Raw genomic sequence first — 17,378 nt, 5'->3', positions numbered from 1 at the left:
ATCATTCTGTGACAAATATCATCTTATTTATTTTAGTGTACATGGTTTGTTTGGATGATTTATTTATTATGTGTTGACAACAAATTGACAACTATTGAAAAGCAATTGAATACTGCATAGTTACTTCGTTCTAGTATTCAGTTTAAATCATTGATACATGGATACAATCCTATATACGATTGAACTTAGAATTTTTAAGTCTCTGGGTTTGCATAATACCTTTATACAGTTGAATAAGAATGCAATGGTACAGTTGAAGTTGACCCAAAAATCGATATTAGGAGCAGGTGAAGTTGTCAAAGAAACAATTATTTTTACTTCACTTCTATAATGATACATTAATATCATGTAAATGCAACCCGTTTCTACTGGTCATTTTGCTTTGTATAATACGATAGTTGCTAAGTTGTCATTACTTGTGACATAAAAACTGTCTTAAAAAGTCTTTATGTTCTCTGTTCTTATTCGTGTAATGTTGTCATCATTAAAGTGCCATTGTGCTAGAGTTGTCTAAATATAGTAGGTTATCGTCCGTAATTTAAATTCAACTAATTACACCAGGTGCACATTTTGACCTTCAGTCAAATGATGATATCCTTGCTGACTACTGGGTTGTCAGGTTTCGTTGAATATACTAGAAAAGATTGGTAGAAGTAGCTTCTTTATAGAATATCATGATCTCTCTCAACAAAACTAAAGATGAATCAGTCAGTCAACTAGTCACTTTAAGTAGTGATGGTTGGTGGGTAGCAGTGGAATCCAGGTCACTGACGAGTCCCAAATAGGACGAAGCGCACTTCCTGGATATCACTGCTAATTACCATCTATCCATCACTGCTTTAATGCTTTTGATTTATTGGTAATATCAAGGCAGTCCTCACAGAATACACATATACCAAAAAGAAACTGATCAATCTCAATATTAAACATTAATGGGAAGATCCAAACAACCAATATGAATGAAAAGTAGCCTGTGGGTCATTTTGTTAATTTTTTGACCAATAAAACATGTTACAATTAAAATCAAATGAACTATGAATTTTTGATTGAGATCATGGACCGACTGATGTTAGAACACTATTGAAAACCAGAAAGCACTCGACGGCCATTTCGTCCTATTGTGAGACACCTCAGCAGTACGCATCCACAATCCCTTCCCCTCGATATTCGAACCCAGGACTTTCGGTCCCACGCGCGAACGCTTAACCTCTTGACCACTAAGCTAGCCGGCATCTAACGGTGTTAATGTCTAATTTCAACCGATCCATATTCCATTGTACTGAGGTAGATACCTGTCTCCATGTCATTACATAGAGATTGTACTTTCACTACTATTATTATTATTACTACTTTATCTTCTAAACATTCAATTTACAGACTTATCAATGCTGTATATGAACGTACACCGAATTTACCACCAAAAGCTCAAACAATACGTAGACCGATAAATGCAAACACAGGAACTGCACCATTTAAACAAGTGAGAAATTTTTCTGACTAGTATTGTTAATAGTTTAGTTTATTCACTAAAAAAAAGAAAAGGATTCATAGCATATGATTATCTGCTTTTTTCTATTTGTGATTGTTAATAGACACATTTCATTCTACCAGTATAGGGTTATGGAGATTGTTGGATTTTGATTGATATTATGAATGGATCAATGTTTGATCATCATCGAAAACTTAGAAGCACTAGATGGCCGTTTAGTTCTAGTATGGGACTCCTCAGCAGTGCGCATTCATGATTCCACATGCGGGAATCGAACCCAGGACTTTCAGTCTCGCATGTGAACGCCTAATCTCTAGATCAGTGAGCCGGTGTATAACGGTGATAATGTATAACTTTAACCGATCCAAATTCAACACCGTTAGATGTCGGCTCAATGGTTTGGAGGTTAAGAGTTCATACGCGAGAGAGAAGATCATTTCTTTGAGTCCCGCATGTGGGATTGTGGATGTGCACTGCTGAAGAGTCCCACACTAGGATGAAATGGCTACCCGGTACTCTCATTTTTTTTAAATGGTGGTCTAGTTTAGATCGACTCATGAATCCAACTATTAAATTACTAGTTTAGGGGTTGTGGAGATTGTTAAGTTTTTGATTGAGATCGTGAACCGATTGATGTTAAACCACCATTGAAAACCTGAAAACACTGGACGACCATTTCGTCCTATTGTGGGACTCCTCAGCAGTGCGCAAACACGGTCCTGCTCGCGGGGTTCGGACCCAGAGCCCTCAGTCTCGCGCACAAACGCTTAACCTACTGGACCACTGAGCCAGCATTCAATGGTGTTAATGTCTAACCTCAACCAATCCACGAAGTTGCGTGATCTCCACAATCTCCATAAAAACACTCAAACTGATGATATTCATATTATCATAAATTTAAATGTGGTTATGAAAATACAGTCGTAAATTATCATTTTCAAAGTGAGTAAAATTTATTGATAAGACATTGAACTTTAATTTCTCTAATCAGAATTCCCCTGAAGGTGGATAGTTTATTTTTAAAACTTATTTGTTTTGGATAACACTGTCAACATGTACTTCAAAGAGAAATAAGCCGTCAGGATTTCTTTAAAGTTTCATTGAAATCATTCACTGATCAGTATTAGACCACCACTGAAAAACTGGAATCATTGACTGGCTGTTTTATCGTAGTGTGGAACTCTTAAGCGGTGCATACATACGATTCAACACTCAGGAATCGAAACTGGGACTTACGGTCCTCTATAATTGACTAATAGCTTGTTATGTTGACCTGCAATTTTATTTGGTTACTGATTATAATTGCTGTGCTGTATATCTATTTTGATTGTTTTCTTTGCTGATATGATCTCTGATCTTATTAGGCGTTTTTCCTCCCCCTGATTAATTGATTGATTAAGTCACTATCCATATGCCTATTGATTAATGCTTGACCTGAGTCTCAGACTTCTAAATATTCTCTGTATTTCTTTGTATTTCCTGTCCAACATTTTGATTGTTGCTCGCCAGAGCTTATGTTCCCAATCCTTCATGTCGCATTGTTATAAGTGATGTGATACCATAATGTTTAGCAGTTGACTAGTGTTCATGTAGATGTAAACAAAGTAGGCGGTTACTTTGTTCTTTGTATTCTTTAACCCAATTTCTTCAATTTTTATCTTCTAGGTGATGTTTACTTTATCTTTGTTCGTTGTTATTACCTTTATTTTGCACAATACACCTAAATACATTACTGTATTATCAGTGTCCAAAATTATATGATGAAAAAGCATTAAATTTAATTTAAAATGCTATCTAAACAAACATTACATTCATATCAGAAGGGTTTTTTGTGGATATTATAGTAATTTCAGTAGTTGAGATCATGAGTCAACTAAAGCTAGACCATCATGGAAAACCTGGACGCACTAAATGGCACATTGTTGAGGAGTCCCACAACAGGACTAAACGGCCGTCCAGTGCTTCCAGGTTTTCCATAGTGGTCTAGCTTCAATTGACTTATGATCTCAAACATTAAAACATTAGATTGTTAATGATATCATGAACTAAATAACCATTGAATACACGGATGTACTTGACAGCTATTTTGTCCCAGTATGGAATTCGATAGAGAGGATCAAGCTCAGGATCTTCGGTTTTATGCACTAACGCTTAACTATCTGGTCAAAAAGTTCCTCAAAAAAGAAATGATACTTTAATCTTACTAAAAGTGGCTAAAAGCGAAGGAAGTAGTACATAATTTATTAGGAAGAATTAAGGAATAGTCAAACGTAATACAATAGTTAGTAGGTCCACTGGAATATAACAATGAGGTGAATATAGAAACACAATAATACAGCTATCTAATAATTATGCAATGAAAATATAAATATCGCTAGTCCGTAGATTGGTCTCAAGCCTTACACTTCCTTCAGTGTTCTCTCTCATAGCACAGTCGTATCATAGGTCGACTTAGGTGCGTTCATCATGGATTCGACGAGCCAGTTGTTTGTCCTTTGGTATAATAGTGACATGTTTGACATGGATGGCACACAAGTTAGTGTTTTCGAAAAAGCCAAAAAGGTAGGCTTCGCTTGCCTCCTGAAGGGCAGAAACTGTCGAACTTTGGAAAAGTAGGTCGGTCTTGAAGTCTTGCGCAATATCCTAGACCGAACACTGGAAGGGTAGTTTGCGTATGAGTAGCTCGGTGGACTTTTGTTAATGATGAATCTCACGTAGGGCAACTGTTCCCGGAAGATAACGATGAGGTTTCTTAACATCACCAGTAGCTAGTGCACTTCTACGTGCTGCCTTAATAGTTAACTGTTTCCTGGGTGTCTTCCCACCAGTACTTTTACGAGCAGTATTTATACCATAAATGTGAACAACCTGAAAGGACTGAATAACTGTTTTATCATAGTAATAGGATATTTTAGTAACAGTGTACATTCACAATCCCACAAGGGGTTGAATACAATATTATGTTGATAGATTATGAACTGACATTACCATTTGTTAGCTTTTTGTAGTACTGTAATGAATAAGAACATAAAGCAGGGACAATCGAATGTATTTGAATACAACATTACAGAATCTCTTAGTAAAATCTGAGAACCATACAGTAAATCCTTCATTTGCAAAATGTCAATCAATCGTCTCAGACTTCACTGTTCCTTCATTTCCACAGCAATCATTCTGTGTTCTCGTTTGCTTTTCTTCAATCTTCTTAACCTTTTGCCTCCAGACGCTTCACATTCGATTGGTGATGTATACGACTTACATCTGTCAACATTAGTAGCAAACACTACAGTAACAATGTAAGAGCTAAAGTGTTGAGAGAAATAACCTAAAACTACTGCTATATTAGAGAGAAACTTTACAGTGTGTTATTTTATTGTTAAGACTAGCGTCAGTTGTATACAGGTGAAGGATAAGGCTTAAAATGATAACTTTTAAGAAGATTACAATTTAACATATAACACTTACACACAAAATGGAGAGGAGAAATGACTGAAATCTTCTAATTACGAAGTATTCAATGAAGGTTGTCGATATCTTTAGTAAATTAGTTTTATTCTTAAATCTGTCACAGTAGATACCAGCTTGACAAGGCAATATGGAGTGTTCATTTTATATACCAATGTAGTTTTGTCTTGTCAGTTCGAGTTGTCATACCACATTAGCATGGAGGTGCAGTTGTCGATTCAAATCCCATAGTGGTAGAAGTAGTAAAAGTATAAACAGTAATCGGAAAGATTAGGGTTTGAAGATGCTATTCAAGGAGTATAATACAGTGAAATAAATTTGGAAAGAGGAAAAACGGGACATGAAGAATTCAGAAGATTAGAATTTGGGAGAACACAAAGAGTGGATGCACCTGCGCCATTGCAAACGATTTCGAGCTATGTCATTTAACGTCTCTAACCATCGGTTGCTATCATCTCGCGGTCCCCACCCAGGTAGTCTACACCTACCAACATGGTTCAGTCCACTTGTCAGTGACTTCATGGATTTGTGTCATGTTTTGGTCTGGTCGCCCCTAAATTTCTTCCAACCTACTCCTACACCATAAAATATCGCACGTTGGGGCAGTCGGTGGTTGGGCATACGTAACACGTGTCCCAGCCATCTCAACTGATCAAGTTTCACTACTTTGTCAGTTGATCTGCCATCCTTACCTAGTACCCGTTTCCTAACAACTGTATTACTTACTCGATGGTCGTCTCAGGATATACGAGCAATGTTTCGAAGACACCTATGATTGAATACTAGTAACCTACGAATATTCAGTACTCTTACCAGCCATGTTTCACTGCCATAAAGTAGGACAGAACAGTTGAGCAGTAAACACGTCGTTTAGTTGGTAGACGGATATCTCGCCTACGCCATAAATGACGCAAGTTAGCAAAAGCTAGTCGAGCCTTCTGTATCCCTGCTGAGATTTCGTCACACACCAGAAAACAAGGGCTGATCAGACTCCCAAGATAAGTGAAGCGATCGACACGCTCAACTACTTCACTCCCTATCATTAGTTCGGGTGTCGATGCAACCCAATCCTGAAGCAACATTTTGCATTTCGAGGGAGAGAATCGCATTCCGAACATGCTTGCATTGTTGCTTAGAGTGGTCAGAAGACTCTGCATTTTGTCAGTGTCTTCACCGAATAGAATTATGTCATCGGCATATTCCAAGTCAGCAAGTGAATCTTCTGGTAGAAGTTCAACCCTTGAAAATTCAGATGAGTAAAGTGTTATCTCTAAAAGCACATCAACGACAAAGTTAAACAAGAATGGAGAGAGTGGCAGCTACGGTCGAGCTTGAAGCCAGTCACTATTGAGCATATGCTATTTAGTATCAGAACAGATTTTTATAGAGATTGAACAGATCATCTATATATATGAATGTTACATAACATAAATTCCAATTCTAATATCATTAATAATCAGACAAATTGAACATTCACTTATAACCTACATAGCAGTATAAATCCATGCTAAAATTTAGGTCAAATACATTTCCTTCAAATGATTCCTACAATTCTATATATGTAATGATGAGGATTGAATTACATTTATGTAATACCAGTTCACATTATAGTTTAATACATACAACCAACCTATCATAAATGTACCTAAAAGACATATGGTATATGAAGAACTATAACTACCTACTCTAGTGTGCATTACTACAATATAATCATAACCTATCTAATTGAATGATACCAATGAAAGTAGGAAATCAATGAGTGTCATTATTGAATTTATCTTAGTTATTATTATCAGCTATTTAATACAGAATAATAGAATGAATGTATATCATGGTAACATCTATTCCACTTTCTCCCTCAATTCTGTTATGGTGTAAAACTATAATAATGGAAATTAGTGCATACAAGTATACTTAGTCCTATAAATAAATCAAAAGTAATACTTTGTCTTATTATTATCATTATGGAAATGCATATAAATGTGTGTGTGTGTGTGTGTGTAGATATATGTCAGAAAATGCAGTTACATAATCATCCATACATACAAACACCTCTCCCCCTCTCTCTCTCTCTATATATATATATGCACAATATATCCCTTGGTGTAGACGATAATTCATTTATTTTTCTCTTCATTCCAATACAAATCTCCTTTTGAAAAAAAAGGAGATTTGTGTTGGCAACTAATATGAAAGTTAGGTAGATGATTTTACAAAAATTTTTTTGGTGCATTTTTGTTTTACTTTTTTTATAGAAGAAAAATACTTTTAATCATAAACAAACTAAACATAGAAACCGAAAGAAAAAAATTAATGTGAAAATCTTGTGAATCTTGGCTTCTTTTTTTTTTTTACAAAAAATCCTTTTTTTTATTATTTTGGATACATTTTTGTGCATTCACTTAGCAACCAGTTAGTAAATAAAATGATTTATTTAAGATTAGAAATTGTTGTTAGTTGAAGAGTTGTTTCGTATCCGTATGAGACATCCCTAAATGTCCTGGTACGGCCAAAGGTGGAGAGAGTCCACTCTTCCTTTCCAAATGCTCTCACATGGCCATGTGTGAAGTGAAGTATTCAAATGTCTCCACTTCTACATGATGTTTGTTCTGTTGATGTTGTTCAGAAGGACGATGAAAGCTTCACCAACAAACCATAGAGCTCTGAGAACAGAACTCCATCAAAATCATCCGTCTGAACTAAAAATCTTTCCCACCATCTCAATTATCTCTTTTATTTATTAATTCTTATTTACAGATGGAGAATATTCAACGATTTCTTGATTTATCCGAAGCATATGGTGTACCACGTGAATGTTTATTTCAAACTGTTGATTTATTTGAAGCAAGAAACATGGCACAAGTATTAGCTACTCTATTACAATTAGGAACTGAAGTAGGTTTCCACTTTTTTTGGATTAGTTAATGCATTGAACATCATTGTCGTTCTTATGTGCAACCTCTTAGAAGTATGTATTCATGATCTTTTCAGATAATGAACACCGAGGAACTTTATTCTTTTTCAGTTTAGTTGTTGTGGAGATTGATTGAAATCATGAGTCATTTGAAGCTAGACCACCATGGAAAACCTGAAAGCACTGTACGGCCTTTTCGTCTTATTGTGAGACTCTTCGTCAGTGTGCATCCACGATCCCGCCCCCCTGAGAGATTCGAACCCAGGACCTATCAGTCTTTTTGATAAAAACTTAATTTTTTTCAATATCTTTACTGTATTATCCTCAAATTTGATGTATGTTCTTACAGATATTTTGTTGTGACTATAATTTATGGAAAAACTAATCAGATTTGGAATAACGGGTCTTGGATTTTGTCGAGAAATTCATCCATTTTATTTGACTAAATAGCGTTTTGGCAATCTAGTTGATGTCAGTTCATGATGAAAACTTTGAAATTAATTCTTAACCTTAACCATGAACTGTGAATCATAATCCTAATTCCCCATACTGGTTTATAATCTTCATTTGGTTCTACTTATGAGGTGGATATTCCATATACCTAAATTAGGGGTTGCTCTGGTTGTCAGATGGGGCATCAGCCTCGTGACTTCCAAATGAACTCGACTTTCACTATGGGGTGTCATAACTCTTCTAAATGTAGATGTTTTAACACCCAGAGCAGAGTTAAAATGGTTTGAATTATTGTTCCTGGTTAGCGTTTTTTCAGCAAGTTAGTTTTCTACGGGATGGGGTAGCTAACCCCATGCCCAACCCTCCTCCTTTACCCCGGCTTGGGACCGGCAGTAACTCTAGAAGATCTACAGGCGGAGTTTAACTATGTGTACTTACTTTAATAAAATGTATGCCATCTGTTACGAATCTAATTACACTTAAACATCATCACCACCACAATGGTTTTTTATATTTCCCCCCTCTCTACTATAATCTTTAAAGAAATGAGAGGGATTCACTATGTAATTCACATATAAAATATAATCACTAATACATAGGGATATGATGGAAGGAAACAGTAATGATAAACACTTATTGATCAATATGAATGGTAAATAATTGTTGTTAGAAAACAGGGAGTTTTGTTCTCTGAGCTGGATGTTTTGATCATGGAGCTTTCATTGTTCTTCTGAACAACATCATCAGCACAAAATTCAGATAGAAGACTTCTATCTTGAATTTTGTTTATAATTGAACTGAGAATTCTTTATTATAGACAATTGTTTGTTATTTGTTTTTATGTATAGTGTCAACGTAATGGATTTCAAGGTCCTGTTTGTGGACCAAAACCTACTTATTCACAACCACGTCAATGGACAGAAGAGAAATTACGTGCTGGTGAAGGGATTATTGGTTTACAAGCTGGAACAAATAAATTAGCATCACAAAAAGGAATGTCATTTGGTGCTCAACGTCATATTGCTGATATACGATGTGATGATATGACACCAGAAGGTAATAAATTAAATCTAGTTTATATTCAGTAAATCATTGGGAGTTTGAGGAAACTAAAATGTGATTGGCTATTAAGTGAAGATTGACAGGCATAATCTTACTAATCCTTTAGTGTGATTTCCTTTTCCATAATGGACTTCTACTCTGAACTTGTTTGTGTATAGTAATTGTGTAGAGGAAAGTATGTTCTGGCTCTCTATACTTGGTTATGAATCATGCATCTGATATAATATGGACTTAGTGTATGAGCAACGTCCTAATCAAATGAACCAGTTTAGTGGTAATCTAATTTCGAGCGTGTAGTGACCTACTTTTACCAAGAGAACGCGATTGATTTGATGGAAACAATCATCATTATAACCAATTGTACCAGTGTTTGTTTTACTGTGCTAAAGACAGCCATATTACTCCTCCTCCATTACTCTCCATTACTTTTTCCGCAGATTGTGACCTCGTATGTTCGTACTCCTGTCCGCTGATTCCACTTGTACTCCCCAATTGAAGCGTGGAGTCGAGTCGTGATTGACTATGAACACCACTACAAGAAGACTACCTGCCGGTTAACCGATAAAATCCCCCGTAAGCCAAATATCAGAAGGCAGTTGATGGCTGTAGTCGAGATGTATTTGTTGGCGATCTCGTGGTATCGAAAGGATACCGAGATCGTGCCAAAGGAGTACAAGCGTGGTTACCGAGCGTAACAGAACTCGTGCAATGTCACAATCGAAAGATAATGGAGCAGTAATATGGCTGTCTTTAGCACAGTAAAACAAACACTGGTACAACTGGTTATAATGATGATTGTTTCCATTAAATCAATCGCGTTCTCTTGGTAAAAGTAGGTCACTACAAGCATATGATGCGTTATCATATTATAGTATCATATTACGGTAAATGGAAATATTTTCATCCTGTCGTTATATCATAACTAATAACGATTGTTACTAGTTGAATTCATGAGTCTATTAAAGCTAGACCACCATGAAAAACCATCAAGTACCAGGTAGACGTTTCGTCGTAGTATGGGGGACCTCAACAGTGCTAGTCTATGATCCCGCAACAAATGAACTCGAACACAGGACCCTCAGTCTTGTGTGAGAACGCGTAACTTGTAGACCACTAAACCAGCATTCAATCATGTTAATGTCTAACTTCAATTATTCTATAATCTTGTGAAACCGTTAATTTATTGTCTGAGTTAGATAACTGTCTCACTTTGGATACGGATTGGACTCTAATGATCACAACTTCTCACTAGAACGTTAGGCAATCCATCTTGAAACTAGTCAATAGCTTAGATTGACAAGTGAATTCAACTATGAAAAATATCACCATCTCCATAAATCCTCTTACTGATAATAACACTTAATTTCACAACCATAGATTGTTCAGACTGTTCATACTAAACAATGGATCAATAAAATGAACACTAGGTCAGTTGATCACATAACACACTCAGTTCAGTTGTCTGATCCAACTATGAAGAATCACGTATAGAACAGAACATGAGTTTATTAGAGTAAAATATATTAAAATCAGTTAGTAGACAAAATATCAATGGAATGTAATTGGAATGACTGTTATGCAATATGATAATCTTTTGTACATAGTGTAATGTTATGTGTTTACCTTCACATTTATTGATCAGTTACAGCATTCACATTAAGCTAATGACAATATATACATATTGATTATATTGTGGATAGTTCAATGCAGTACGGCAGTGATCCAAATACTTTTAAATGAATAAGCAGTAATCCATTGAATGATGGTTCACTATCATAGTTAGATTTTCATTACACTACTCTAGAAGAGCTTCAAACTACAGTAAAATAACTGTTTAACGACTATTCATGTTACATGTGTGTTGGCTGAACTACTGATTGCATACTCAGACAAGACCATTCGTCAAGTCATTGACCCAGATGTTTAACCCACATGACACTGGAATAACTTCAGAAGAGGTAGTCTTATGGTAACCGGTGACCAAAATTGGTTTAATTACTATTCATCCCCTCAGTATCTTGAGACTCATACATTATATGAGTTTAACATTAGGGTTTCTCAGCTTCCCTAGATGAACCATCTCTATCCATGAAACCAGTTCATTTTCTGCCCTCTCGCTTTTGTAGAAGTGATACCGTGGTAAAAGACTTCCCTAGTAAAAGCTATAAATACATAGCCATATATGAACATTTAAAAAGAGAGATAGCGGACAGTCCTTACCTTCGGCCGTACCAAGACATCTGAAAGTATGGTTTTCAATAATTTTCTAACTGATGCCAATACATAATAGAAGTTAAAATCACATTTTTATGGTTTAACATCAAAGAATGACTTTAGTTAGACGATTAGTAAGCACCAGGAAAGATTGCCGTTTGCTTCGTCCTACTATGGAATCTCTTAGTAGCACACATCCATGATCTTCAGGAATAGATAGGAGCACTTAACTTTCAGATCTCTGAGTTGATTTACATTTCTAACGTCAGTTAATTTGTCTTATTAAGCATAATTCGTATAATATAGTTTAAAGGAATCCTTCTATTTAACTGTAAGAAACATCCAAATGCCCTGGTACGGCTGAGAGTAGAGAGAGTCAGCTCTCCCTCTCCAAATGGCTACGCGCATGCAGACGATATCAGGGCAGACGTACTCACTGCCTTCTCGCGCCACTACTGTTGCTTAGGAAATTGAGAGGACGGAAAGCGAATATCTGGCAGGAGCTTTAACCGGGTTGGTGGGAACAAAGAATTCACCTAGGGGAGTTGAAAAACCTGATTCCAAACCAATGGTGCACATGGGCTCTAGTATCCTGAAGGAATAAATGGAGTATGAACTTATTGTCGGTCACCGAATACCATGGGACTGCATCTTCTTACGTTGCTCTACTGCCTTGTGGATCAGACCCTTATGTAGAAGGCTCCGGGTGTGGCCCCTTAAGAAAACCACCTCCTTCAATTTATGCACTCGATCAGTATCCCAACCTTCACATACATTGAATGATTTATGTGGCGCATATTTATTTGGTGCCTTCTTGTACCAATATTTAAGAAACACCCGTTTTTTTTCTCTTCATTCCTCCCTCTCTCCCTCCGAAAAATAATCGGAAACTATTTTTAGGTGCTGCTGTTTTAAGCTTACAAATGGGTACAAATAAATTTGCATCACAAAAAGGTATGAGTTTCAGTAATCAACGTCATATTGCCGATATAAAATGTGATGATTTATCACAAGAAGGTAAATCTGTAATAAATTTACAAATGGGCACAAATCAATTTGCTTCACAAAAGGTAATTTAATTTATTCACAATTATATGAATGAAATTTTATCAACATTGTTGTAATATTTAATAATTGAATTTATGAGTTGACCACCATGGAAAACCTGGAAGCATTTAATGACCGTTTGGTCTTAGTATAGGACTTCTTATTAGTGCACACCCACGATCGTTCATCAAAAGGACTCGAACCCAGGAACTTCAGTTTCGTGCTCGAACACTTAACCTGTAGACCACTGAACTGGCCGGCATCCAACGTTTTTTCATTTATCTATGATAATTACCATATGCTCACTAGTGACTAGCTTCATGAGGGAATTCTCAGAGTTCTAGTGAGAAGCCGTGATTAGTGGAACTAATCCTTGTCAAGTAGAGACAGGTGTCTACCTCAATACAACGGAAGATGGTTGCATAATTTAGTGGACTGGTTAAAGTTAGACATTAACACCGTTGGATACCAGTCGGTTCAGTGGTCTAGAGGTTAAGCGTTCACGCGCGAGACTGAAGGCCCTGGGTTCGAGTCCCGCGATGGTGTTGTGGATGCACACTACTGAGAGTTAACAATAGGACAAAATGGCACTTCAGTACTTCCAAGTTTTCAATTGTGGTATAACATCAATCGGTTCTTGATCTCAATCAAAATACAGATGTATAACATCTTTTAAAGAAGATTAGTACATATGAATAAGTTTCTTTACTTGTTGATTGTTAACTTTACAAAATGAACCGATTGTTGTTGTGAATAAAATGCTACGTTCTGATTAGCAGTTGAAATGTAGTTGAAGGTTGGTTCAAATTCAACAGTCATACACACATCTATTAATTTGATAGCTAACCAAATGAAATGTTCAGAAACATACATGATTGTAATTGTTTACTCAATCGTTACTCTTAATCAAGGTCAAATTTTTCATAAATATTTTGATTGAGATCGTGAACCGATTAATGTTAGACCACCATTGAAAACCTGGAAACACTGGACGACCATTTCGTCCTATTGTGGGACGTCTCAGCAGTGCTCATCCACGACCCCGCTCGCGGGACTCGAACCCAGGGCCTTCAGTCTTGCACATGAACGCTTAACCTACTGGACTATTGAGCCGGGATACAATGGTGCTAATGTCTAACCTCAACCAATTCACATCTGTATTTGTTAGAGTTAGAGTTTGGTTCCCTTCAGCTGTAGATGTTATGTTCATTGAATTAGATGATTCAGTCTTGATGTGTTCATTATATTTCTAGATAACATTATCAGCTCATACTTATTCCATACAAAAAAAACAACGTTGAATTTAAGTGAGAACAACCTAAAGTCAACTTAGAGAAACTGTAATAATTACACAGTAATCATATTTGTATCGATTTTTAAGCGACATTAGAACTGATTACAAGTTCTACATTAATTACAAGTTACATTCCATTCCATTTGGAATGTTGTGTGGAAACCTAAAAGTAGCTAATCTGTTCCATAAACTGGTATCCGAATTAGAGAGTATGTCTTTTGACCCTGATACGATCGTCAGTTATCAGAACACCGACTTATTGGCCAGATCAATGATGTATAAACCAGTATGAACAGCCTAGAGTCACTCTGAGTTCTTATTGAACCTCCTAGATAGTAGCTTCTCACCTAACCCAGTCAGTTTAGTTCAGAGCGCCAATATCAGCCTCTACGATATAAATCATGTATTTCATTTATACAAGATTAAACCAAAAAGTGGCTATGAGTGTCAGAGACTGTATCTAACAAATTGGGAATAACTCAAGAATAGTAAAACGTATTACAGTAGTCAGGAAGTCAAATGGAAGTTTATAACAAAGGGAATATGAATCTACATATAATATAGTTACTTAACAGTTATACAATAAGAATATTAGTTCATAAGTGGATCCTAGCAGTTACCATTCACTTATTCTTTGTTCAGATATAATATCAGTAAAACTAATTCCATAGTTTAGTGAAGGTGTATGCCAATTCCGATTTGCACATGTAAACAATCTTCTGTCCCCAGCTGACCAAACACCTTGCATTATTCATCCATTTAAAATTGACGTGATTATATGTACATACAGCAGTTCACAACGTACGATGAATGATAAGTCATAATTACTTACTTACTTACTTACGTCTGTTACTCAAAATGGAGCATAGGCCGCCAATCAGCAATATCCAGCACACTCTGTTCTGTGCCTTCCTTTCTAGTTCTATCAAATTGTTGTTCATTCTTTTCATGTCTGTCTCCATTTCTCGACTTAATGTGTTCTTCTATGGTCTTCCTCTTCTCCTTTGGCCTTGAGGATTCTAAGTGAAAGCTTGCCCTCATTATTATTATGCAACGTCTTTGATGGGGGAACTATATCACTTTTATATTAGTTGATGTTACAAGTCACAACTTTCCACTAGAAATGTAAACGGTCTATATTGATTATTGTCGATGTAGATTTGGATAGATTAATAATAATAGTGATTTAACCTATTCTGACCGCCAGTAATTTGAATCAATCAAAGTGGTCTGGAGTACTATCAGTAGTGTGTAAGCAGTTATTACTTCCATGCTCCCCACATTACAGAAGGTTAGTTCTTCTTGAGGTATGCGAAAAGGAAGCTGGTTTATAAGTAGTTTCAGCGACCAAGAAGAGTTGCGGGAGTGCGTAAAGGACAATACCTTGTTGCAGGTCACACATGATCCTTTTGCGAGTAGTTAGCTCCATAGTACAAATGTATTTTTAATGGTGATGGAAATCCGAGGAGTCAAACGAGATATCCTTACTTTAGGGTCAATCATTTCCAACCCCTCCATCTATTATGAGGAGGCACCATCACAGAAGATATTGGTTATCTGTAGGAAACACTTTACTACCATCACAATTCAGTACAGTTGGGTCTATACATCGTTTATTTACAGTTATTTGTATATTTGGATTAAGGTTATGAATTTAATCTAGGAAGTTCATCTTGTCAGGAGGATGTTTTCATTAGGTAATCAAAACTAGAATGAAGATACGTTCAACTGATGAATCATAAACTGGAAGAGACATGTATCCTGGATCCCACTTTTAGGTACAATTTAAAGTGATAAATAGTACTTTAGAAATGTATCAAAACTTTTGTTATTCTAGTCGAAATAAATTTTTGTCATCAATCGAAGCATTGTTTCAGAACTGTTAACACAGCAATCCTGGATTAAACATCAACTATAAGATAGATAAAGGTACAACTAGTTGACGAGTCTTAACTAGGATGCAATGACACTATTCTTGAAGCTCACTGCTGACTATATTCTATCTATTCTATATAATTACTCCTATTATTTAATGCACTATCGATAGGATGGCTGACTACACCGATGATTAATCACTGGATCAATGTCATGTATATCAGATCCTTCTTAAATCAGATCGAATTCTATCGATCAAGTTACAATATGACCACTAGTCTAAGCATACACTATACTTAGATATAATGTGGTACTGTTGAAGGTAGTCGACTACCTCCATAAATTTTATTTTCGTTAAAATATGTACTGAATTTGTTATTGTTCCTTTTATCTTATTTATGGTTAGGGTATGCGAATTGGTAGTAGTCGTCATATTGCTGATATCCGTTGTGATGATATATCAAAAGAAGGTCAAAATGTTATCAGTTTACAATATGGTACTAATAAATTAGCTAGTCAAAAAGGTATGCGTATGGGTGGTCAACGTCATATTGCTGATATACGTTGTGATAATTTATCTGCAGATGGAGCATCTGTTATTGGTTTACAAATGGGTTTACCACAAAATCAAGTTGCATCACAAGCTGGTATGTCATTCGGTGCTCATCGACATATTAACGATTCACATTAAGAAAAAAAAAGAAGAAGAAAAAGAGAATAATGAGGAGTATTCTCATGAATTACTTTTCTGGAACTTCATCAACACATACGCTCCCCCCCGTCGCCCTTTTCTCCTATCACCAAAATAAAATTTTAAAAAAAACTGCACATAATTATTTATTTTTCAAAGTGAATTATTGACAAAATTTCTTTATTCTCTTTTTTCTCGTTTAATTATTCAAACAATCACAAATTTGCTCTCATTTCGATAGAAAGAAAGAAAAAAAAGAAAGAAAATAAAAAAAAGAGAAAAACACCAAATTGATTTTTTCTTCAGTTGAATTCTACACATACGTTTATTTGTTTGTTTATTTACACTCTCTACTCATAAATAACCTTGGATAAATGACCTTCACGGGAATACATTCTCTATTTATCTATTTATTTATTTATTTATTTATTCAAAGATTGTGTATGTGTGTGTGTGTGTGTTTGTGTGCTCAACATTGAATTTATTTATCCGGGAAACAAAATTTGATTATTAACAAGATTATTTTGCTTAGTTGCTTTATTCAATGAATATTAGTCAGAATTGTGTTACTAAGCTTCATTTAATGAATGATTATGTAATATAATAGTTATTATTTCAATATGAAGTAAACAATAATGGAACATAATGGAATCATTGAAAGACCTTTGAAACACAATGGTATACATACATCTATTACATTGCATACATACATATTTCACAAAACTTTTGTTTACTGGGGAAAATAATAATAATGATAATACTATTTATTATTTCTATTTGTGAAGCATGCAATTGAAATAAATGCTTTTAATGGTGTTCTGACTTGTACCCTTTATCCCTTATCAATACATATACATATAATGCAAGGATATTG

At 35.5% G+C, this 17,378-nt stretch overlaps 1 protein-coding gene across 2 annotated transcripts in view; it reads left to right on the top strand.

Moving 5' to 3' along the window:
- The window catches only part of CNN3_3 (Calponin-3), a 41,513-nt gene extending 24,187 nt beyond the window's left edge, over positions 1-17,326 (top strand). For both annotated transcript variants that reach the window (XM_051218133.1, XM_012939825.3), the window contains exons 6-10: positions 1,378-1,480; positions 7,712-7,849; positions 9,170-9,377; positions 12,498-12,667; positions 16,220-17,326. In XM_051218133.1, coding sequence (XP_051064573.1) covers positions 1,378-1,480; positions 7,712-7,849; positions 9,170-9,377; positions 12,498-12,667; positions 16,220-16,504 — 904 coding nt within the window. In that variant the 3' untranslated portion in view covers positions 16,505-17,326. The remainder of the gene's footprint in view (positions 1-1,377; positions 1,481-7,711; positions 7,850-9,169; positions 9,378-12,497; positions 12,668-16,219) is intronic.
- Positions 17,327-17,378: the final 52 nt, after the last annotated feature.

The sequence above is a fragment of the Schistosoma haematobium genome, chromosome 7, assembly GCF_000699445.3.
Source record: "Schistosoma haematobium chromosome 7, whole genome shotgun sequence".
Classification (NCBI taxonomy): Eukaryota; Metazoa; Platyhelminthes; class Trematoda; order Strigeidida; family Schistosomatidae; genus Schistosoma; species Schistosoma haematobium.
The sequence above is the reverse complement of the archived record's forward strand: the minus strand, read 5'-3'. Positions and strand labels throughout refer to the sequence as shown.